Below are 25,651 nucleotides of genomic sequence, written 5' to 3'. Positions count from 1 at the left end.
AAATCAAATAATTTATGGTCAATGTAATGTAAATATGTGGGCAAACAGAAGTGCAAACCTGTCCACCACCACATAACTGAACCTAATGACAGTTAAGTACACTTTACATCACTTTACTACTTTACTTAATTTTTTCTCAGAATTTCTCAGTAACTCCTCTCTTGGTGCCGTGAAAACAATACTGATACTCTAGGGCGCCGTGATTCAAAAAAGTTTGGGAACCACTGGTCTAGTGGATGTGTCCCTTTACAGTCCAAGGTTTAAATATATCCTTGCTTGATCGCAGGTGACTTTAGTACCTCAGTCGTTTTGATTTAACCACCTGTGTTCAACAATCCCTAAAACCTGGACTGTTTGGGTGCCTTGAGGACCGAGTTTGGGAACCATTGTAGTAATGTAATGACATCAAATTCATTGTAAACATTATATCCATTTAAGCATATGTAATTACCTAATCAGTTTAATTTATGTTATTCTTTTGAATTCAGTCTAGCTGTTAACGGGTCTAATCTAAAACTGCATTGTTAGGGAAGGGGTTAATGCACGATGCCGTTTCTACAAACCTGGAGGTGGTTGATATTTACTGAAGACTTGTACAGTAGATTGTGTGTTTTAAAGTTAAGAAGTAAATTTATTTTTCCTTTTGCCTGATCTGCTTTACAATATATCACAGGTTCTCAAACTCGGTCCTCAGGACCCCAAACAGTGCATGTTTTGCAGGTCCCGTCACATAATTACTAGTGAAACAGTTAGCTGCACCTGTTGATCTTTTAAAACGTGTCAGTGACTAATGAATACACCTGGGCACCTGCTGGGTGATATGCAAAAAGTGAACTGTGTGGGGTCCTGAGGACCGAGTTTGAGAACCACTGCAATATATCATACAGGAATGGCATTCACCATGCAGAATTGCTATGTTTCCAGCTATAACTCCTCTCACTTGTTATAGACATTCCAAAGGAGCACAGAGCAAAAAGAAAGGACCTCGTACCCCAAGTCCACCTCCCCCTGTTCAAGAAGAACTTTTGCCTTTGAAAAAACACAAGGACAAGCATAGGACTAAGGATCGTATTGAAGAAAAAGCAAAGGATATAAAAGAGAGAGGCAGAGAAGTTGAGAAACAAAGGGACAAAAAAGAGAGGCAGAGGTAAGCATTGTTCTTAATCTCCTGGGTGCCTGTTTAAGGTTCTTCCTGATCTTCTTTGATTTGATGATTTCTGTGGCTTTGCGTTGTGTTCCTCACACTTTGTTGCTCATATCTATTATCTTGTATCACCCAAGTACACAATTAAAGGATTTAAAAAGTACTGTTTTGCAAAGTACTAATGTTTAATGAAGTAAAAATAAACTCATGCTGACCAGACACCCAGGACTCAAATGAATGACTTTCACTGTGCTCCCTCTTATCTACACATGATCATGTTTTGTGATATATGATCTTTTGTTCCATTTTGTAAATAGGGATCCATCTGAGGGCTCCCAAAGGCAAAAGCGGTCTCTAAGTCCAAATGAGCGCTCTGGCAGCAACTCTTCCCATTCAAGAGATTATTCTCCTCCAGCTTCTCGGAGAAAGCCTCCATCTTCACCAGCACCTGGCAAATCCTCTCGCAAACACACAATCTCGCCTGCCCGAAGGTATGATTTACATTTTACAGTTTAACAGTAAAGGGTAGCAAACAATGGGTTAGGTTTCACTCCTAGGAGGCCGGCCACTTGGAGGAGAATAAAATAAATACATACATACATATATATATATATATATTTATATACTATACAGTCAGATCCATAAATATTGGGACATTGACAGAATTTTCAGATTTTGGCCTCTATTCACCACCACAATGGTTTTGAAATGAAACAAACAAGATGTGCTTTAACTGCAGACTTTCAGATTTTATTTGAGGGTAATTACATCCAAATTGGGTGAACGGTGTAGGAATTACAACAATTTCAATATGTGCCTCCCACTTTTTAAGGGGCCAAAAGTAATGGGACTATCAACTCAAAAGCTATTTCATGGACAGGTGTGGGCTATTCCCTCGTTATTTCATTATCAATTAAGCAGGTAAAAGGTCTGGAGTTGATTCTAGGTGTGACATTTGCATTTGGAATCTGCTGCTGTCAACTCTCAATATGAGATCCAAAGAGCTGTCACTATCAGTGACGCAAGCCATCATTAGGCTGAAAAATGAAAACAAACCCATCAGAGAGATTGCAAAAACATTAGGTGTGGTCAAATCAACTGTTTGGAACATTCTTAAAAAGAAAGAGCGCACCGGAGAGCTCAGCAACACCAAAAGACCCGGAAGAGCACGGAAAACAACTGTGGTGGATGACAAAATAATTATTTCCCTGGTGAAGAAAAACCCCTTCACAACAGTTGGCCAAATCAAGAACACTCTCCAGGAGGTAGATGTATATGTGCCAAAGTCAACAATCAAGAGAAGACTTCACAAGAGTGAATATAGAGGGTTCACCACAAGAGGCAAACCATTGGTGAGCCACAAAAACAGGAAGACCAGATTAGAGTTTGCCAAACAACATCTAAAAAAGCCATTACAGTTCTGGAACAACATCCTATTGATAGATGAGACAAAGATCAACTTGTACCAGAGTGATGGGAAGAGAAGAGAAGGAAAGGAACTGCTCATGATCCAAAACATACCTCATCAGTGAAGCATGGTGGTGGTAGTGTCATGGCGTGGGCATGTATGGCTGCCAATGGAACTGGTTCCCTTTTATTTATTGATGATGTGACTGCTGACAAAAGCAGCAGAATGAATTCTGAAGTGTTTCGGGCAATATTATATGCTCATATCCAGTCAAATGCTTCAGAACTCATTGGACAGCGCTTCACAGTGCAGATGGACAATGACCCGAAGCATACTGCAAAAGCAACCAAAGAGTTTTTTAAGGCTAAAAAGTGGAATGTTATGCAATGGCCAAGTCAATCCCCTGACCTGAATCCGATTGAGCATGTATTTCACTTGATGAAGACAAAACTGAAGGGAAAATGCCCCAAGAACAAGCAGGAACTGAAGACATTTGCAGTAGAGGCCTGGCAGAGCATCACCAGGGATGAAACCCAGCGTCTGGTGATGTCTATGCGTTCCAGACTTCAGGCTGTAATTGCCTGCAAAGGATTTGCAACAAAGTATTAAAAAGTGAAAGTTAAATTTAGGATTGTTTAGTTTGTCCCATTACTTTTGGCCCCTTAAAAAGTGGGAGGCACATATAGAAACCGTTGTAATTCCTACACCGTTCACCTGATTTGGATGTAATTACCCTCAAATTAAATCTGAAAGTCTGCAGTTAAATCACATCTTGTTTGTTTCATTTCAAAGCCATTGTGGTGGTGAATAGAGGCCAAAATCTGAAAATTCTGTCAATGTCCCAATATTTATAGACCTGACTGTATATATTCATTCTTGTATCTAGGAAATTGTCACATGGAAGACAAAATGTAAGAAATGTGCAATGCTTTTTAAAAGTTTAAAAATGTTTTTCTTTCAGGTCTGTTTCTCCTGCACATCATCATTCTCCCATGTCCTCTAGACATCACTCTCCATCTTCACAATCTGGCTCATCTGTGCATAGACACTCTCCTTCTCCTCGTCGCCGAAGATCACCATCCCCTCACTATCAGAGAGCCTCATCACCAGCTGCCAGACGGTCGTCCTCTCCATATGCTACACATACCTCCTCACCTCACAGGAGGAGGAGTCCATCCAAACATCGGTCCCCAGTAAGAGAAAAGGGGAGGCACGAGAGGGAGAGAACATCTGCTTCACAGGACAGACGACGTGACAGGAGGGATGGTATGTGCACCATTCAAGTTGTATATGCAAGAGTTCTGTTGTGTGTGTGAAATTTTTAAAGGGGCTGTCGCAAAAGTTTTCATATTGCCCCCCTCAACACTGGCTGCATAAAACCCAATGTTTTATCTTTCAGATAGCAGAGGGAGAAAGGACAAAGAAAGAGAACGAGATGATCGAGATCATGACCGGGAACCAAGCGGCTCTAGAGACCACAGAGATGACAGGGAATCTCGCGAAGGTCGTGATCGCCGAGACATAAGAGATACCCGTGACAGGAGAGAACCTCGGGATGCTAGGGAAAGTCGCGAGGCTAGAGATACCCGGGACTATAGAGACAGTAAAGAAAACCGGGAGCAAAAAGATTCACGCTCTGCTCGTGACAATCTCGATCACAGAGAAAGGGACAACCGTGAATCCCACCGAAAAGATGATCAATATGATGACCGCAGCTACAGCCGAAGTCATGGGAGAGACGAGACTTCACGAACTGAAACAAGAAATGACTCCAGAAATGACAACCGCAGTGAATCCAGAAGTGATGTCCGGAATGATCGTAATGGTCGGGCTAGAGGACGTGCTCCAGAGCCTCCTGAAAAAGGTATTTTCTTATTTTCTTCTTTTTTTTTTTTTTTTAACTCAAATAGTATTTTTAAAGAGAGAATATTAAGCTCAGATTAACTGCATGCACCTGGACAACAGTGACAATGTTATTTAGTCAATATATTGATACTGAAGTAAGCAAAAAATCAGATCTCCTCCAACTAATGTTTTGATTTACGATTTATGATTGTGTTGAATATTTGTGAACTTGAACCTGTGATGCTATGTAGCCCCCTGATTATGGTCTGTTACTTTCCTCATCTCTTGTTTTTATCAGTTGGTCGGGGGACAAGAGGTTCTCAGGTGGATAGCCATAGCAGCAGCAGCTACCACGACAACTGGGATTCAAGGAGCAGTTATACAGACCGAGAACGATATGATAACAGGGAGCAGGGAAGAGATTCTTCATTTGACCATAGACATGGAGATAGAGATCGTCGGGAGAGAGGTAAAAATACCAGGATATCAATTTTTCCTCGGACCACCTTTGTCCATATCTGTACAGTGACTGGCGTAGCTATGACTCTCTCAAGGTATCCAAATGCCTCGTCATTGGATTAGTGACACGCATGAATAAATGAATGAGATCCCCGATGTCCCTACCTACAGGGCATGGACGCTAGAGCGTGAAGCAGATAATCAGGGTACTGGTGTGTTTACTGTGGTAAACTGTGGTGTACATATGACTGATGCCATAATAAAGGATACTCTCTCAAGAGAATATATCCGGCTGTGTTTCTATTTTCCCCCTGGCGGTAAGCCATTGCTGCGGCTCAGCCTACCGTCCATACAGGGTTCCACGTTTGTTTCTGACTGCTGTCAGGAGGTGATTGAGCGATTAAGTTGCCTAGTTCCGATACATTATCTCCAGTTGTCTGCTATGGCACTGTAACTAGGAGCTCATAACCAGTGTTTTGGTAGGTTTGCACAATGGCTGCACCCACCCTACATTCTCTGGGTTAAGGGCCTGATAAAAAAAATAAAAATCTGTGTTTTATGTCCTCTACACTGCCTTGGGGCTTCAGGTTCACCTGCTGGTCCATCAGCTCAGCTCTACGTTGAAGCCTGGTTTCTAATTCTGTCAGATGTATGGTTTTTAGTCCCCCTGTCTGCTGTGTTTTGTGTGCAGTCTTCACAGCATCGGGACTTGGCCTGTGTCACACCTGTATACGGTGTAACTTTTGGCTACACTGTGTTCGCTAGGGTGCACTTAGTGGAGACAGTCTAGCCTGAGTTGGTGGTGTTCCTTCTTCGTGGGGGTCTGATCCTGACTTGTGTCAGGGCCCTGCATGTTACTGACCAGTTGCATCTTTCAAAGTTAATGTAGTCTCTTACACTGTCACGAGCTGTTTCGGAGTGTAGATTACTTTTCTTTTGCCACAGGCAACCTGTTGGGTAGGTATTACCAGTGCACTGATGCAGCCTAACACAGAACCGGTAGTCAGACTCCAGGGTATCCTGGCTAGCACTCTGGGCTCTGAATCCAGCATTCAAGTTCAGATCTCGGTGAAACCTTAGTTTACGAGACCAGGTTGACTAGACAGATGAGTCGTGACCAAGCCATTGGGCGGGCCAGGTTTGCATGCAGCCGCAATCGACCGTATTCGCGGGCACCTTGTCCAGGTGTACTGGGTCGCTCTCCACCGCGCTTGGTCAGTAGGTGTGTCCTGCTTGCGTCTATTCCTACAATTCCAGCGGGACGACTGAGGTTTCAAGTCCCAAGCTTTGGAGTACCAACCGTGATATGGCCGAGTGGTTTTTGTCCACATTAGACCTGGTTGTCTCAGGCACCTGGGTTCAAGTGCCATGCCGTTGGTACCGTAAATTTTCGAACTTCTTTACCCCAGCCTGAGCTTTGATTCACAGGCTGTTGCGGTCTTTGTTTTTCCCAGTAGCCTTGAGAGGATGTCTCTTAGACTGTAGTACCTGCAAGGGTCCTACTAATGGGACCTGCACTACGGCGGTAGCTGCCCTAGACAGGCAAAGGCTCACTTCTTTTTTGCTGGCCAGTGTCCCTTTTGTCTGGTTTGAGCCTTGTCTGCATGCAGGGAATGTAACCTAAAGGTCTGCTGTGATCATCCTCAGGTGACCATTATCCCTGGGGGGATGGATGTTTTATATCCATCTCCCAGACCCAGATTGTTATTTTGGCAGGTTGTTTTTTTTACGGAGCTTTCCTCCTTATTGCAGGGGGCTAGGTTCCAGTCAGAGCTGGTTTCCTCTTATAGGGGTAGACGTACTTCCCTACTAGTCTCTGTGCCTAGTCGGTGCGTTCTGGGTATACATCCTTTTTCAGAATGGTTATCCCTGCTGGGTGTTTGAACTGATCGCAGCCTGAAGGACTCCTAAAGTGGTGAGTACTTCCTAACTAGGGGATCACATGTGGCAGCAGCATGGCCACTGCCTGTAAGGTCCCCGCTGGGAACAATAAGCTACGGATGTCTTTCAGGACTTCTAGCTCGCTTTGCTGCACCTCTGTTGAAGTGTGGTTCCACTGGGCCCATGGGTTCTGATGTGAGGTCCCGGGAACGACTGTTACATCTGGTTAACAGCTTGTTCGAACGTCTGTTCTTGGTTTCAATGGTACACTCAGCTGTGTTTACCAGGGCTTTTCCACGGCTTCTCTTCAGCTACAGGAATTGGTAGTTTCCTGGCTGTATGTCAATCTTTCTTGTTCAGTTTTGGGGCTAGTTTCTGCGGAGACTACGTTAGCCCTGGACTTGAAATTCTTTCTGGAGTTGGTCTTGAGGTGGTAGCCTCCAAACGGGCAGTTTTCTCCTACTCTGCTCTATGGCCCACAATATGGCTAGCACTGGTCACTGGGGACTATTGTTACCAAAAGTTGTTTTCCGATCTGGGAGTCGGAATCTCTGCGATTTTCTACATTGTCTTGGTGCCTAGTCTGTCCCATGTGGACTTAGAGCAGCCCAGAACTAGTGCTTATGTGTTGCCTTCATTGGAGTGTACAGAGCCATAGGTCTCTGTCCTATGAGTTTTTTGTGTTTTTTCTTTTTTCCCTCCGTGTCTTATGACGGAGTTCATGTGTCGGACTGCCTTTTTTTGCGACATTGCTGCCTGGATGGCTTCGATTGTGTATCCTCTTTTGTGCTACAAACAGTGGGTCTGAGTCCCTGGATCCTATTTCTAATTTCTCTTACCGGACGTGAGTGCTGCTTACATGTCTTATGCTGCCCATCCATTTAACGATGCGGGGGACAACGGCACGATTACGACGCCGTCGTCTCCCGCGGGGTGAATTGCATACACTAGACGTTCAGTGTATGCAGATCAATCATCCCTGAACATGGCAACCTGACGGCGGTCGTCAGGTTGACCGTCATGTTCGGGTGGTGATGGATGTTAAAAACGACCAGCGGGCGCGCGCATCGCTGATCGTTTTTAACCTTTTACTGCCCGATTTGCGGGCGATTACCAAGCGATGGAGCGAAACAGTTGGAGACAAAGTGGAAATTTAATTTAGCTTGGATGAAAGTTAAATTCTCAATATGGGTACTAACTTGCATCCAAGCTAAATTAAATTACTACTATTCACAAGAATGTGGGTATATTTATTACTGTTGATAAAACTATATGTGCCCTGCAATTATAGACTAAGAGCTCAAAAATCAAAAGCTAATAAATCAGTATGTGTCTTTACGACACAGCTTATAACCAAGGGATTTTAAACTTTCCACTTTGTCTCCAACTGTTTCTTCCTTCATGCAACAGTGTAGCTGAAAATAAAACTGCTTGTATTTATGCTACTTTGTAACTTTATACTATGTGGGGATAACATTCATAGTAAAAAACGACATTGAGAATGAGGTGTTCTCCAGAAATTTTCAATTAGTAATCAAGGAAGCAGGCACCTTTATTAGGAGCACCTGGAGACACCCTCTCACATTGCATCTGACGAAGCTGTGATCAACAGGGAAACGCGTTAGACATTCAAGTCTGGAGGGTACTAGTGCAAGGATTCCACTTATAAAGCTCAGGAACTTTTATCACAACATTGGGATCCCGTGCATTGCACACGAAGCGGTCCTATGCCAGCTGGACAGCCGTCCCTAAAAAGCCCTTGAAGTTTACAGATACAATATACAAGAGACCTGTGACCCACGTATTGGAGCAGCCGCACATTCATACCTTTACACCGGGGTAGGCAAATCCGCAAACTGCAGCTGTCAATCACCACCCTGCACTTGGCTCTCATTGTACCCCAGGAGTTACATCATTGCTGTAACCCATTGACTGTCAGCATTACCATCCTACGTCCGGAGAGAGAAAGAGCTCCACTAACGGGAGACTATACAGAGACCTATTTTTTCATCTTCACGGCTCCCCTGGGTTTCTTCCCAATATACATCCGGTGATTGCACAAAGAAATGAAGGTACTGTAACCCAGATTATTGTGGATATACGTGGGATATCCAAGTCCAAAATACCCAGGGGGTTGGTACGGCTCCTATACACGTGTATCCCATATATACACCTGACTTTTGAGTTTTCCCTTTTTTTTTCATCAGGACACAAAACCAACATTACACTGGCTCAAATCGAATACCAATTGTATAATTGTCTGGTGGAATGCACTTGATACAATATTTATTGGAATTGAATTTAGATCAAAGCTAGTATGTTTGTGTCTGTTTTTGTTTTTAATTTATATACCATCCAGCAATTTCTATTTATGCAAATATTGTGTTTTTTCTGGGAATTTTACTATTTTAGATTTTATTGTTTTCTCCCTTATTTTTACTGTAAGTATATACTTATTCAGCTATTTGCACTGTTGAGTATTTAAATCTGCATATTTATATTAAAATATTTTTCATTGATCAAATGCTACAAGCGCTGCCTATTCCTTTGTGACATATATTTCTATATCAAACCAGGACACTACCTGGCTTTTTGTTGCAGCAGCTGTAGCATTTATAGATAAGGAATATTAGTTCCTGTATATACAAGAGGACTCTTAATAGCGCTACTTATTGTTGTCTTTTACACTAGGTGATATGTCATTTGTTGGCTGATTGAACAATATATCGCATAGTGTATAGCCAGCATAAGCCTCTATGCTTGATTAATTTACACTGACCTCATATTTTTAACTCTTAGCTGCGCTATATGCCTGTAAGAAATTGCACTGATATGTTCTCATAAGCTAAGAGGGGATATGTTCGGCAGTCGGGATGCAGACGCTTACATTACTGTCGCCGGAATCTTAACGCCAGTCAGAATCCTGTCGCCAGCATCCCAACCGTCAGGATATCGAAGAGAAGTAGCGGGGATGAGGGGGGGGTTAGGATTAGGCACTAGGGGGTGCGTTATGATTAGGCACTAAGAAGGGAGGGTCAGTTTAGGGTGCGGGGAGGGGGAGGTTAGGTTCATGCACTAGGGTGGATGGTAGGGTTAGGCGCCAAAGAGGGAGGGGTAGGAGAGGGGGAGGGTTAGCATACCGACCAACAAGTGTCAGTATGTTAACCCTGTAAGGATGCTGGTGTCGGGATTCTGACTACAGGGATCCCGACTGCAGGCATCCCATACCCAACCCGCTAAGGGATATCGGCATAATTTGTGTTGCACTTGCATTCTTAAAGCTGTCTCTCTAATTCACTATTCGTATAGATGTCCTGCTTGGTATATGCGCATTTACTATGATGCGCACAGTCACTAATAGGTAGCCCATATTCTCTATACCTCTTGCATCCATGCTGGGGGACACTTGCAAAGATGTTGGGTAGAGAGGACAGTGCAGGAGTACAGCCACTAAAAGGGTAGTATAAGCTCTGCCCCTCCTTCAACCCCATATAACCCATCTCACCTCCACCAAACAGTTTTTTCTATATAAAATATTATTGATATTTTCACAAAAAACAAATTGGGTAGTAATAACCAATGTATATTTTTGGATGTGAAGATCTGATAATTATTTAAAGCATATTTGTATTCAATTGTATATTCCAGCATTAATTTAATATAATATACGCATCCTGAAATGGTAATCTGTAGAAGCGACATGCTTATAGGCATCGGATATACCCACTAGGAACGGTTTTGTTATTTCCGCTGTATAACGGACAGTCGGGATCTGGTTTCCAGACTAAATAATCTTGGAAAACCACAGTTCTGATCAATTAAGAGCATTGTTTCTACACTTATTCCTAAACAAGGGTATTAGCAGATGTGTGATTATGAATGAATTAAATTTCCAGTTTTCACTTTCAGTTAAGAGTGCATACCATGATTTTCATTTGCATTACTTGCATGTTTTCACAAATTTCTCTGATTGCAATCAGAAAAAAATGCATTTATTTCTTTGATAGATCAAAGACCAACATCTCCAGCACCACATCGGGGAAGAAATGACGATGAACGGGAAGAAAAGAGAGATGAACGCAGGGTGGATCGATCAGATGATAGGAGAGATGACCGGGTCAGGGAGCGAGAACGGGAGAGAGAGCGGGAAAGAGAACAGAGAGAGAGAGAAAAAGAGCGTGAATCTGAAAGAGAGCGAGCTCGTGAACGTGAGAGAGAAAAAGAGAGAGAACGAGAGCGTGAAAGGGAGAGGGAAAGAGAACGGGAGCGTGAAAGGGAGCGAGAGCGTGAAAGGGAGCGCGAGCGAGAACGTGAGCGAGGCAGAGAGCGGGAGCGTCCAAGAGACTGGGAGGAAAAAGACAAAGGAAGAGAAGATCGCAGAGACAAAAGGGAGGATGTACGGGAGGAAAGAAATCCGAAAGAACTACAGGAGGATAGAAAAGCTAAGTGAGTATTATGCTTTGACTTTATTCCTTAGCCACATAATAAACTACCTGGTAGATTTACCCAATCTACACAGGAGACCACAGTAACTTCTTAATAGAATACATATAAAATTTGGTAAACTCAACAATTGGAAGGACCTTCTCTCACCTGTTTGGCTTATCATCTAATTTTATAACTGTAAAACACAGCCAAGAAAAAAAGTTGACTTAGATTCTGCATCGATCTTTAACTAAGGAGTGTTGTTCTGATTAGAACAAAATCCAGAGTTGTATCTCCCTAATACTCAGATGCCTTCTGTATGTGGTCAGACCAAGTTTATTATTTCAGTTATAAGTCTCATTGACCGCAAACTCTCCAAAAGTTGCTCAGATCTTATGACACACAGGAGTTAAAATCTGCAATACGTGTAAATTCCTTTCTTGTTCGGTCCAGGCTTCCTGGAACACATTTTCTAGCTGAGGAGAACAAGGAAACCAAAACAATTAAATTAGTTTTTCTCTTAAATAGCACATTCAGGCATTTTTGAAGTCTTCCTGTCCTTAGTGTGTGTAGTTTATCTGACACTGAACATTAACTCATCCAACCCTGTGACCTTGCAGAGTCTTCAAACAACCAGAAATCTCCAACTCTCATTCCTCCGCAACGTCACGTTTCTCTTGGGTAAAATGTTGAGTCAGACCCTCACCAGAGTGCACCTAGAGCCAAAATATGAAGTTTCTGATAAATATCTGGCAAAGATTTCTTCACAATCCTCTGAAACGATGCAGAAACTCTTACCAGACCTTGCAGTGACTTAGCAGGACCTTACATTATGATCTGTTTATCTGGAATCTTTGATATGGTCCCTGATGAACCCTAATCAAACACTGAGTTGAATGGGCTCTGGTGCTTTGGGCTAGGAGTTGAAGTGCCAGTTACTTTCGCCAAACACTGGAGATTGAGCTCTATTGTCTGTGTCATGGATCTATCTCAAACTTTCATTCAGAACCGTGGCATTCCCATGAGCATCTTATAAAGCCAGCAATAGGAGCCTTGCACGCTGTGGATAAAGGCATCCCTTGGGAAATTTTGTATGACATTTAAGACTGTACAAAATTTCCTGGTCTTAGATTTGGAAAATTCTTTCTTCTTCAGGGTCCATAGGAGTCAACAGGGGAGACAATAGTGTGTAGGTAGGACTTGGAGGACCGGACACCAATCGCAAAGCTTTTCAATCCCAGGATGCTCCGGCTCTCCCCCCCCCCAATGCCCCGCCCACAGCCTGAGGGCAACTCAGTTTCATTGGTGTCTGGCGGGTGCTGGTTCACTGTTTTGACAGTGCGGCTGCTATTAAGCAGCCCAAGCTTATTTTTATGATTTTATTTTCATTTATTTTACTGATGAGCAGCAGCACGAGACACTCCTTTGTACGTCTGCACTGCTGCTCTATCACCACTCCGCGGTGCCGTGACACCAGCTCTCGGCTAGGTACTCCCGGCGGGGCTCTGAAGGGGACCTAGTTAGCAAGGCTCCCCGGACCCCAGACTGCAGCCGGGACTCAAGGGACAGGTAAGACGGGGACCCGTGTCTAATGTGTAATCTTTTTTTCCGTTCATGGGTGACAGATCGGAGGCGCTGATGTGGACACCGGTTCGTCCGGGACTCCACTAGACCATCTGGGCAATACAAACACTGGCAAATTGCACAATTTAAGCCAGAGGACCCAGTGCATAGGGGAGAAGGCGCTCTCCCTGCAGCCCCTCCCCCAGCTCAGGGCGCCATTCCACTGCGATCTTCCTGCTCCCTGAGATGCTCCTCCCTCACTCTCCACCCACTCTTGGACTCACGGCAGCCATTTTCTGCATTCAGGGCACTGGAAACACTGGGTCCAGTCTCCTTGTATACCTCTCCCAAGGGCCAGGTTTATACAGCACTATATCCTACCAGCCACTGCGGTCTGTGTAGTTTGTCAGCTTATACCTTTCCCTTTATTCTACTATAACCCTGGCATACTAAGGTATAGGGGGTTCATTGTACCTCACATCTTCCTATATTTGTGAAGGCTATCACATACTATATATTGCTGTTGCACACTACACTGTGCCATATTGCACATACATTTGAGTTGCTCACTGCACTGTCAGATTGTGTGTTACATTATTCTTTCTGCTATGTCTGGCAGAGGCAAGAATAACAAGCAACCTGCTGCACCCACTCTGGTGTCTTGCAAGTTCTGCTCAGCAGGCTTAGCTTTAGAGGACCTCATTCAGGATGGTCTTTGTGCATCTTGTTATACTGGCCCATCAGCCCCGGTGTCTTCTCCTCAGGACCCACTCTGGGCTACTTTTTCACAGATGCTGGCAAAAATTGTGGACCATCTAACTGCCCCTGTGGTAGTTCCTCCTATGGGATGGCCACAGCAGGTACTCCCTGCAACTCCTTTGCCTCCCCCATGGGTAGACGTACTTTTCTACCTCCGTGCAGAGTCTGGTGGATACCTCTACAGGCTTTCAACAAATGCTTACAAAAGGAGAGATCCTCACCTAGTAAACCTACTAAGCATGCTGTTATCTTCCCAGTCCACTCAGCTATCAGATTCTGAATTACCATCTGGGGAGGCAGAAGACGCAAACCTATCTCACTCTCACTCTGAAACCCTCGGGAGACGAGGAACCCTCCTCTAAATTTAATATACCTGCACTTGTGAGAGCTGTAAAATCTTTTCTTCAAATCGAAGACAGAACCTGCTCCTAAGGCTACAGAGCCAATATTTAAGTGACAAAGGGTGGTTTTACCAGAGTTTCCTCACTCTAATCAACTATCTGATCATTTGATTGAGGCACTGAATATGCCCAGTAAAAGATTTCAGATTCCTAAATGTTAAAGTTCCTTTTACCCTCTTACTGCTACTGATTGCACTAAATGGGAAGTTCCCCCAGCAGTGGATTCCCACGTGACATGTCTGGTCAAGAATGCTACCTTACATATCCATACTGCTTCTCCTTGAAGGAGACTACGTATACAAGAATGGATGCTTGTCTAAAATCTATATACTCTTACAGGAGCGATTACTCGTCCGGCTAGGGCTACGGCCCGGGTGGCAAAAGCCATTCAGAGTTGGGCAGATTCCCTAGAAGAGACATTTCCCTCTGATGCTTCAAGGGAACACCTGTCTTGCATATCTCACATTAGAGATTCAGCCTCCTATTTGGGTGAAGCAGCTATGGATATGGCTCTCCTAGCTTTCAAGGCATCTGCCACTTCTGTAGTAACCCGCCGTATTGTTTGGCTCTGCTCATGGAAGGCAGATTCGGACTCTAAAAAGGCATTACTGTGTCAGCCTTATTCTGGGGATATCTATCCATCTACAGAGCTCACTTTGGCCCAGAATTAGACAAAAAACATTGGCAGCTTCCAAGACGGCATTCCTGCATTCTGCATATAATGCGAAGCCCTGAATGTCATCCTTTCATCCTCAAGGAAAAGCTAAAGGTCAGTCCTTTCCACGGCATCAACTAAGGCCTCAAAGCCTAGGACCAAACAGACCTGCGCTACTAGACGACCACCTACCAAATCTAGGGACAAGGCTTCAGCATGACAGGGCAGGTCTCTCACTGGGGGCTCCCATGGTGGGAGTCCGACTTCTTCAATTCGCCCAGTTCTGGCGTCAGACCACATCAGACGCCTGCGTATGACGAGTGGTCACCCACGGATATATGCCCTCTCCTTCCTGAGGCGACCCCCCCAGCAGTTCTTTTGCACAGAACCTCCATTTTACCAAAGCAAGGTCCTGCTGCTCCAAAAGGCCATTCAGTCCTTACTGCTCTCAGGAGTAATAATTCCGGTCTCCTCCTCACAGCGAGGGGAAGCCCAATGGGTCTCAATGGCCTATCCTCAACCTCAAGTCTCTGAACAAGTTTATCAGGGTGCCCAGGTTTCTTATGGAAACTTTCCGCTCTGTTATCCTGGCTATGGAGCCTGGGGACTTTATGGTCTCTCTGGACATTCAGGACGCTTACCTACATGTTCCTATAGCACCTTCTCATCAACAATATCTCTGGTTTGCTATACTACAGCAACATTACCAATTTCAGACTCTGCCTTTTTGCCTTTCAATGGCTCCTCGGGTCTTTACCAAGATCATGGCAGTTATAGCAGCCTATCTTTGTCTTCAAGGGATCAGACTGCTCCCATACTTTTAGACAATCTCTTGCTGTTGGCCAGCTCCCCAGTAATTCTTCACCACCATCTACAGGTAACCATATCCTTTACCGTTGGCTGATCAACTGGAAAGAGTCTTCCTCAAGAATTCTCAAAGAATGATACATTTGGGAACCCTCTTGGACTCTCTGGTTCAGAGAATCTTCCTAACAGCAGACAAAATCTCAGTATTACAAAACCGGGTGTACAGACTACTACACAGTCACCAAGTGTCAATTCACTCTGCAATGCAGACCCTAGGATTCATAATGTCCACCTTCGACATGGTGGAGTTCGCTCAGTTTCACTCCAGGCCCCCACAACACCTGCTCCTCTCCAGGTGTAACGGGCTGCCCTATCTGCTCAGATCCCAGACGATTGACCGCTCCCCGGAGATTCACCTGTCCCTAGCCTGGTGGCTACAGACGTCCCATTTAGACAAAGTGCACCCCTTTTGGATCCCAGCATGGGCACTCCTCACCATGGACACAAGCTTCCGCGGGTGGGGCGCAGTGACCGACCAACGCTCCTTTCTAGGCCGCTGGACTCCAGCCGAGGTGGTCTTTCCAATCAATGTCCTTGAACTTCAAGCCATCTACAGAGCTCACTCTGGCTCAGGATATTCTTCAGGGCAGGCCGGTACAAGTACAGTCCAACAATGCCACGGCAATGGTCTACCTCAATCACCAAATATGCACTCATAGTCATACAGCAATGGCTGGAAGGGAGCACAGTCCTCTTTGTAGCTCCGGCTTGGCCCAGACGCCATTGGTACTCCGATCTTCAAAGTCTCTCCGTAGACGCCCTTCTTCAACTTTCTCTTTGACCAGACCTGTTGACTCTGGGTCCCTATCTACATCCGGACATGGACCGTCTGTCTTTAACGGCTTGACTCTTGACACATCCCTCCTAAGGGATTTTCTAGTTCTTTGGTCCAGACCATGCTCAGAGCACATAAACCGTCCTCGGCCAAAATTTATCACCGAATATGGCATACATGTTTCCAGTGATGTGCTCCTAGAAACTATGACCCTCCAGTTTTTACGGTTTCTAGAATACTTGCCTTTCTTCAGACTGAATTGGATATTGGACTCCACCTGGCATTGTCCATCTGGTTCCAGTGCAGAATTGCTCTTCTACTGGATGTTCACACCTTCCTACAGGGTGTTCTACGTATACAACCTCCCTCCTTTGGTTTTGTGGGATTTGTCAGTGGTTTTCCATGCACTTTAGGAACCTCCATTAAAACCCCTGGAATCGGTGGATGTCAAATGGCTCACTGCAAAGACTGTTTCTTCAGACTATAGCATCTGCCCTTAGGGTTTCGGATTTAGGATCGCTTTCATTTCGCTCCCCCTTTTTAATCCTTCATCAGGACAGGGCTGTTCTTAGAACACGCCCGGGCTTCCTTCCCAAGGTGGTTTCTCGTTTCCACCTTAATGAGGAAATTGTGGTCCCGGCCTTTCAATCACCAGACCTCTCGGCTGGTGAGGCTTTTTTGGATGCGGTCCGTGCTCTGAAGATCTACGTGGACCGCACTAGTACCACCAGGAAATCGGACTCCTTCATCTTATATGGATTCCATAAGAGGGGATGGCCAGCTAACAAGCAGACTCTGGCCAGATGGCTTCACATGACTATCTCACAGGCTTATACTCAGATGGGCCTTCCTGTGAAGAAGGATTTGGAACCGCTGCTCAATATTTTGCCTGGGCAGTAGGGCCAACCTGAATTGTTCCAAGGTGATGCTTTAGATCACTTTCTTTTCTGACTGGAACCAAGAGTAGGAAAATCACTTACCTTTGCTTCCTAATGTGTGGTCTGGCACTGCTGCAGTTGCTTTACATGTGCTGGCATGTTGGGTCCTCTACGAACTACAACTACCTGCAGCTACCGTGATTGTTCCACTTGGGAAGAGAAATCTCTTCTCACTAGGAAAGGCGCCTAATCGGCCGGCTCAGGGCTGCAGATAGCCCGATGAGAGTTTCAGGGAGTAATAAAAAATAGAGCACCTGGATTCCTATAGCTGCTTCTATATTCTCTATTTTACAATAAGAAAGAAAAGTTTAAATCATAAGAAGCACTCGCTCAAAATGTGTGTGTGTGTATATATATATATATATATATATATATATATATATATATATATATATATATATATATAATGCAATAATAAAATATTGTAAAAAATGACTCTAATATAACATATATCATATTTTGTGTATCAAATGGATCTGCAAAACCATTCATTCGAAGATACAGAAAAGGGTGGACGGGAATCAGACAAAATTAAAATGAAACAAACTAAATTAAATAAAATTAAATAAATAAAAAAAATAATAAATGAAATAACAATAAAACTAAAAATAAGCAAATGAACCAAAGTGATGTTTATGCTCTTTAAGGGGTTAGATGGGTGCCCGCTGCTGTACTGCAGTGCTGCGGGTTGCTGTCCCTACCTTTCCCTGAGATACAGGGTTTAGCTGTCTGCACAGTCCTTCAAAGCCGGTGGTAACTTCGGCGCTCAGTGTTGGAGGGACACGTGCACTTTGTCCCGTTCTGGATGCGGTGTTGGCCGCTTGCTCCGGCTCACAGCTGTTCCGCTCAATTCTTCAGTCCCCTTGCTGGCTAGCTCACCAGAGTTGGGAAATGCTGATAATGTATTAGTAGTGAAAAAAGTCTGTCATGTGGACGAAACGCGTTGGGGCCTTTTTTCACTACTAATACATTATCGGCATTTCCCCACTCTGGTGAGCTAGCCAGCAAGGGGACTGAAGAATTGAGCGGAACAGCTGCGAGCCGGAGCAAGCGGCCAACACCGCATCCAGAACGGGACAAAGTGCACGTGTCCCTCCAACACTGAGCGCCGAAGTTACCACCGGCTTTGAAGGACTGTGCAGACAGCTAAACCCTGTATCTCAGGGAAAGGTAGGGACAGCAACCCGCAGTACAGCAGCGGGCACCCATCTAACCCCTTAAAGAGCATAAACATCACTTTGGTTCATTTGCTTATTTTTAGTTTTATTGTTATTTCATTTATTATTTTTTTATTTATTTATTTAATTTTATTTAATTTAGTTTGTTTCATTTTAATTTTGTCTGATTCCCGTCCACCCTTTTCTGTATCTTCGTATGAATGGTTTTGCAGATCCATTTAATACACAAAATATGATATATTTTATGTTTAGTCATTTTTTACAATATTTTATTATTGCATATATATATACATATATTTTGAGCGAGCGCTTCTTATGATTTAAAGCCAGATGAGTGTCTGCACCAGGTGACCATCGTAGAGGTCATTTCAAATAGCTGCAGCAGGGAAATTCAAAAGTTAAAAATAAGATGATGAAAAAAATCTTTAATACAGGCTACTAAACCCATCAAAACAAAGCATATTCGTATGCTCTCTATTTTGCATAGAGATGCAAGTGCATATTTAATCAACATAAGAGTAACCTTTCATCTGTTGACAGAATTGTCTTAGCCACGCAGTTGTCATTACCAAGCAATATTATTTTGGTGAAATTCCTCTTAGGTATGGGAGTACTTGCTAAGAATAACAATTAGTCTTGCTGTATAATGCCTAGCTAAGGAAATAAATGCGTAACTGAGGGATTTGTCATGAAACATACATCAACCCTGTCTTCCTATAATTTCATTTACTTATTTTCTTCCTCTGTCTTCTATATAGAACTGTTTGTTTATGATTTATTTGTTGCAGCAATGTAAACTAATGCTGATGCTACATGTAAATGCTCATTCAAATAATAAGTGTTGTTTTATTATAAACTTTTGATCTTCTAAACACCAAAATGATGAGGACACCTTTTATTTGTTTCACCTAATAAAAATCAAATGTTTCACTTCTAGGAAGCGACACAGAAATGAAAGCAGTCCAAGCCCGCGTCCATCCCCAAAACGCAGAAGAGATCACTCTCCTGAGAGCGATACCTACAACAATGGTGATGAGAAAAGTAAGAATATATAGATCTTAACGAAAACATTCAAATTAGTCTGCTTGGACATTTCAGCCACCCATTGGTAGCAGGTACATTAAATCCACCAATTGGTAACAGGTACATTAAATCCACCCATTGGTAACAGGTACATTAAATCAAGCATTCAGTCATGCAATCTCCATTGTCAAACATTATCCGTAGAATGGGTTGTTCTGAAGATCTCTGACATTCAAGGTGGAACAGTCAGAGGGTCAGCTTATCAAATTTCTGCCCTGACACAGCTGCTCCAGTAAAAAGTGTTGCAGTTGTGAAGTGGAAATGTCTAGGATCAGCAGCAGCTCGGCCACAAAGTGGTAGGCCAGCCGCAAAAAAACTTAGTCTGTTTCCATGGACACGCAGATGCGCAATGCCAAACATCTGTTGTGGTGGGTTGAGGTACCCTGTCATTGACTCCCGAGCAATGGATATGCTTTCAATGGAGCGACTAATCACAGTTTGGATCTGGCATTCTGATAGATAAATCTGGGTTTAGCAGATGTCAGGTTTAGCAATTGTCCGAAGACAAGGTTGTTGGTTGCAGGCTTGGATACCAGTGCAGTGGCCAGGAATTGTTTGCCGTTACTGTCTGATCACTGCACACAAAGTGGAGACTTTTTGTACAGCTCAGAGGACTGAAAAGGGAACCAGCTTGGAGAAACTCTGTGACTTGTAATGCAAGCCGTCACAGATCTCCTTTATCTGTTGTCACGAATAGGCACCTTGGGTCTAGGTACACTAGGAATCTACAGCTTTGACCCTGGCATAGACCTGAGATCAACTTTGTTTAGGTGAAACCCCAATTATATGTTCTCACACCTTGCATACTCTATACTTATTTAATAAATCTATACTTGGCATAGGTAAACCGTTTTTGGGGAAACTTTCTGGAATTGCAGAAATTTGTCAAAACATAATAAAAAAAACAAGGATTTTTGTTTTTAGTTTCATCTTGTAATTGTTTTCTATTGTTTCCTACAAAATGCACTTAATATATTAATTTTATTACACTACCGAATAAAAGCTTCACATCTTCACCAGCTCCCGCTTAAAACACATGCAAGTGCAATGTTAGGATACAGAAACAGGAAGGAGTTAACAATAATGGGCAGTCTTCTGTCGGTCAACATGATTAAAACCCTTGAGTTATTCCTTTCCTCATAAACTATATATAATACTATGTTGCATAGAGTAATGTGATGTGTCTTGTATCAAAAATTTCACAATTTGCTTTTAGCAGTTTAGGTCAAACAGACATGTAAAAGCGAATATTTGGTTCCTATGGGTTATAGCACAAAAGGTTCTTGCAATAAAATATTGCATTGTGTGGAAACTAACTGCATTGTATCTGCTTTGCTTATAGATGAGAAACACAAGATTCTAAGCCAGGTTGTCATACCACAAGATTCCCGTTCTCTTAGCCCTACACACATAACAGAGGAAAGGCCGACTCGTTGGAAGGAGGAGGAAAGAAAGACTGATAGGAAAGATGGATCTAAGCGTTATGAAGAGCCAGAAACTAAAGAGCGACTGTCTACTGTAGAAAAACCGAGGGAACACTTGATAGATCCTGATAGTTCAAAGACAAAAGACATTGATAGCACGATTCAACATAAACCAGAGGAAAGGGAGATTACGGACAAATTGCATGAAGACAAAACCAAGAAGAAAATGCTAAAGAAAACTGCAAAGAAAAAGAAAGATGAAGAAAATGTAGTTGAGAAAATTGCTACAGAGTCTCCACAAGAAGAAATTAAAGTCTTTTCACCCAAAAAGGTCCAAAAGAAGAAAACTTTAGAGAAAAAGCGAAAGAAAGGCGAATCTGACGTGTCTGATGAAGAAGTTGTCCAACATAGTAAGAAGAAGAAAGGCCCTAGGACACCACCTGCTATAGTTGCACCAGTTGCAGTTACTGCAAATATCAAAGAAGAAATTCTGGAGGTGTTACCAGAAAAGGTAGTGGTTGAAACGGTCCAAGAAAAAGAAACCACATTCAGTGACTGGTCAGATGACGATGTGCCCCCTGAAAGAGGAGAATCTTTAATTCCCGACAGAACCACCGAAGAAACCATCAAAAAGCCCACCAAGGTGAAAACGGAGAAAGAAGATCCTCGACCTTTAATAGTGGATGAGCCACCTGCACGCAAGCTCACGGAACAGAAACGCAGCAGCAGCATCTCTAGCAACCAGAGTCGTACATCCAGTCGCCTGAGGTCACCCTCCATCGATTCTAGTCACCGAAGTGAAGACCAAACTGCAAGGAAAAGAATACCGCATGGCAGCTCCAGAGAGAGGGAACGGAACAAAAGCATTGAGCCCCCTGGAGAGCGCAAATCTAGAATCGATCAACTGAAAAGAGGAGAACCTAGTCGCAGCACTTCATCAGGTAATTTAGAAACTTGTCATTTAATTGAAAAATTATTTTGTTTTGTCTCAACACTTGAAACTAAAGATGTCATTAGTCAACCACGTCTATTATGGCTGTAGTCATTAATCTTCTATGAAGTCTAATTACTCACACTATCTTCAGAATTAGTTTTATTACCATTTTAATATGGCAATGATCATATATCATTCTTATGCTAAAATTTATAATACAACAAGATGTGATTATTAATATTTAAGCTTCTATAAAATTTAATTTAATAAAAATTTTTTTAACGCCGTCTAAGCAGCATAACAGTATAGTCTCAGAAGATCTGTTGATATATTTTTATGCTTTTAAAGGTCTGTATGGGCCTTGCACGTATGATTCAATTTTGCATGTCTTATAATTCGTTTGTAAAGCTCTATTTTGTACATTCCAAATACAGGACATGCAGTCGGGTTGCAGCCACAAATCTCAACACGGCATACAGGTGTGTAGTTCCCGACTAGTCTACTAGGGAGAGTGTTCCGCTTGTAAGAGAATTATATTAGGCTTTGTGTAGGAATGGTTAGATAACTGGTAATAATCTAAACATTTTATGGTCCCTTATTTAAGTATATTTTATAGATAATTTTGCCTCTGAGAGACAAATGTTTTTTAAAGCGCACATAGGAATACTAAAACTGGATAAAGTTTTAATATGCATTTATGCACATAAGTGTATTAAACTAAATCACCTCAAAAATGAATGTATAGAGTAGCTCTCTTGGTTCTCTTAATGCCTTTATAGTGTCAGCTGTTCTATTTCTGTAAGAGTCATGCTTGTCTTCCTGTTTAAATGTTTACCAATTGTTGAATACTGTTCTAGTCATACTTACGGTAATGTGTCACAAATATTTCAAATGCTGCTTGTTGTATTGGTTTTGATTTTGACACACTGAAATAGATGAAGCCTCAGAATCAGTGGTGCATATGCCCTACCATCTCTTGTTCTGATCCTCCATTAATCTCTCCATCTCTTTTGATGCAAATTAGCTCTACATTTAGAAGTCATTATTTTAATCGTTCATGCAATAGGTTGGTCATAATAAACCACATATAATTAGCACAAAGACAACTGTATACTCTACTGGAAGAATATAAACTCCAATGAAGATGAAGGCTTAAAATTCCAATGCTATATGTGATGGATAAGCATTCAAGATTATTAAAAAGGTCAATGTGAACTAAAATATTTGCTTTGAAAAAAAGGGGATGTACAATATATTGGTGGTCTATAATACCCTCCTTTTAGTCCATAGTACTTTAATGAAGGTGCTTATCTCTTAACGTGTGTAGATGAGGTCTTTATGTTTGCATTTGTATTTGTGGAATTATTGCTGTGAATGTAAATAAATTGATATCAGTTTATCATGCATGTCATGATGTGGTCTCTGCCACCTTATGAAGACAAAAGACTGTAGGCTGATAGCCTTTATACCAGGTCTGGAACTCTGTTCCTAACCTTAAATTATTTAGAGTTGGTAGGTGTTTCGTTATTGTACACAATTGTCACTTATGAATACTTAAGACCAGAGCTCCAGACTTAGGATAAATACTATCTGCCTGCAGGTTTTTGTCGTCAGAATATGGCTGACTACATTATTGCCATGCATGCCTAATTACACAGCACAGTGTAAGTTGCCTGTACAAGTTACAGCAATGTAAACGTGTACACATTTAGGGCTTTTTCGCACCTACCGGTTTTCACCGGGCTGCAAAAATCCGGGCGTTTTTTTGCCAGGTGTGAAATTTAGTGGTGGATGGAAGCGGGTGGGTCCTTGGGCACGGCACGGTCACCGTGTTACAGCCGGGAATTTCCACTGAGGACTGCTGCCGTGGCGACCCTGCAGGCCAGTGGTGTATATGAAACAATGAATCCTTTCACTCACACCGGCTGGCTTGTACAGCAGCTACTGCTGCTGTGCATATCTAGAAGAGTAGTAAAAAAACCCAGTAAAAACGTCTCAAAGCCGCAGTATGTGAAAGGCACTGAGTGCCTGAAAAAAAACGGCCAGCTTCTGCCTGTTTTTTTGCCGGCCGGGCAAATCCGGCAGGTGTGAAATAGGCCTGAGTCCACACTTCTTAACTTAGTTTGACTCCCGATGAACCCTGTTTTTTTAATAGTAGTATTATTTCTACTTCAGGGTCCATAGGGGGTCCACAGGGTTGACCTTGGGGGTATAGCTGGATCTGGATCCATGGGCACCACGCAGTTAAAGCTTTAGCTGCTCCCAGGATGCACTTGGGTCCGTCCTCTATACCCCGCCTCCGGCCACAGCACCTCAGTTTGAGTTGGTGCCCGGCCGGAGTCGGGTCACCTGCGCAGGGGGGCTGCAGGAGCAGCCCCCAAAAGCTTTCTATTTTTATTTAAAAAAAAAAAAAGAGCCTGTTAGATTTTTATTTTAAAACAGAGGCTCTAGTGTGGCAGTGACGGGCTGTCTATACAGACGCCCACGCTGCCGCTCTCCTTCCCCGCTGGCGCCGCGACGCCAGTACTGCACTGGGGATCGCGGCGGGAGGCCAGAGTCTGTACTAGCCGGACTCTGGGTCCCTCCCTGGACTGCTGCCGGAGTCGCCGGGGACAAGGTAAGCCGCGAGTCGCCGATTAGCGGCGGCTCGCGGGTTTTGCCTGCAGATGCAGTCCTTTGCCCCCGGTCCTAGGGGACTGACCGGGGGCCGCTAGCGGTGGCGGCGGGCTCCCCCTCTGAGGAGGAATAACCCGTGGGACCACTAGACCACCAGGGATATATGGCAAGCGGGATGCCGGCAAGCCCTGGGGTTAATATGCTAGCCAGGGGAGGAAGCCTTCCCTGTCAGCGGCTCCTCCCCTCAGCTCAGCGCGCCTTTCAGCACGGAGTCTGGCGTCGCTGAGCTGCAGATTCCTCGGCCACTCCTCCTCTGAGGTCTCCAGCGGCCATTTTCTCACAGTGGCAGCGCAGATCTTCAGGTTTCAACGGCGGATTGCAATACTACCAGACGTTCACACCTTTTTCCAAGGTGTTCTCAGGATCCAGCCTCCCTTTGTGCCTCCTGTGGCTCCTTGGGACTTGGCGGTGGTGCTACGGGTCCTGCAGGGTCCTCCGTTTGAGCCTCTTGAGGCGGTGGAGCTCAAGTGGCTGACATTTAAGACGGTTTTTCTCCTGGCAATTGCTTCGGCCAGGAGGGTGTCTGAATTGGGGGCGCTTTCCTGTCGCCCTCCTTTCCTGATTTTTCACCAGGACAGAGCGGTGCTCCGCACTCGTCCTGAGTTTTTGCCCAAAGTGGTCTCGAAGTTCCATATTAATCAGGAACTTGTTGTGCCAGCTTTTCAGTCCCCTGATCTTTCAGCTGGTGAGACTTCCTTAGATGTGGTCCGGGCGCTTAGAATTTATGTAGACCGGACGGCTTCGGTTAGGAAGTCTGATTCCTTGTTTATCCTCTTTGGTTTTCACAAGAGGGGTTGGCCTGCCAACAAACAAACGTTAGCCCGTTGGCTTAGTTCCGTTATTTGTGAGGCTTATGCACAGGAGGGCTTACCTGTGCCAGCCTCTGTTAAGGCTCATTCCACTCGTTCTGTGGGTCCCTCTTGGGCTGCTAGACGTGGCGCTTCTGCTGTTCAGCTGTGTAAGGCGGCCACTTGGTCTTCAATTCAAACGTTTTTGAGGTTCTATGCGTTTGACACCTTTGCCTCTCAGGATGCATCCTTTGGGCGCCGGGTACTCCTTTCAGCACAGGAGCGTCCCCGCCCTTAGTTGTACTGCTTTGGGACATCCCCAAGGTCAACCCTGTGGACCCCCTATGGACCCTGAAGTAGAAAACAAGAGATATGGTAAGAACTTACCTTTGTTATCTCTGTTTCTACGAAGTCCATAGGGTCCACAGGGCGCCCGCCCTGACGCACC

At 43.8% G+C, this 25,651-nt stretch overlaps 1 protein-coding gene across 5 annotated transcripts in view; it reads left to right on the top strand.

The window, feature by feature from the left end:
- ZC3H13 (zinc finger CCCH-type containing 13) overlaps positions 1-25,651 on the top strand; it is a 67,652-nt gene that overhangs the window by 27,959 nt on the left and 14,042 nt on the right. For 3 of the 5 annotated variants that reach the window (XM_088442859.1, XM_088442850.1, XM_088442898.1), the window contains 9 exons: positions 950-1,147; positions 1,462-1,635; positions 3,514-3,818; positions 3,952-4,416; positions 4,696-4,866; positions 10,745-11,183; positions 19,236-19,339; positions 20,724-21,746; positions 22,174-22,218. In XM_088442859.1, the coding sequence (XP_088298985.1) occupies positions 950-1,147; positions 1,462-1,635; positions 3,514-3,818; positions 3,952-4,416; positions 4,696-4,866; positions 10,745-11,183; positions 19,236-19,339; positions 20,724-21,746; positions 22,174-22,218 (2,924 nt within the window). The remainder of the gene's footprint in view (positions 1-949; positions 1,148-1,461; positions 1,636-3,513; positions 3,819-3,951; positions 4,417-4,695; positions 4,867-10,744; positions 11,184-19,235; positions 19,340-20,723; positions 21,747-22,173; positions 22,219-25,651) is intronic. The other 2 variants (XM_088442956.1, XM_088442860.1) reach the window with 1 other exon arrangement.

Source organism: Taudactylus pleione, unplaced genomic scaffold (assembly GCF_031769625.1).
Source record: "Taudactylus pleione unplaced genomic scaffold, aTauple2 ptg000005l, whole genome shotgun sequence".
Classification (NCBI taxonomy): domain Eukaryota; kingdom Metazoa; phylum Chordata; class Amphibia; order Anura; family Myobatrachidae; genus Taudactylus; species Taudactylus pleione.
This window is presented reverse-complemented; position numbering and strand designations above follow the sequence as displayed.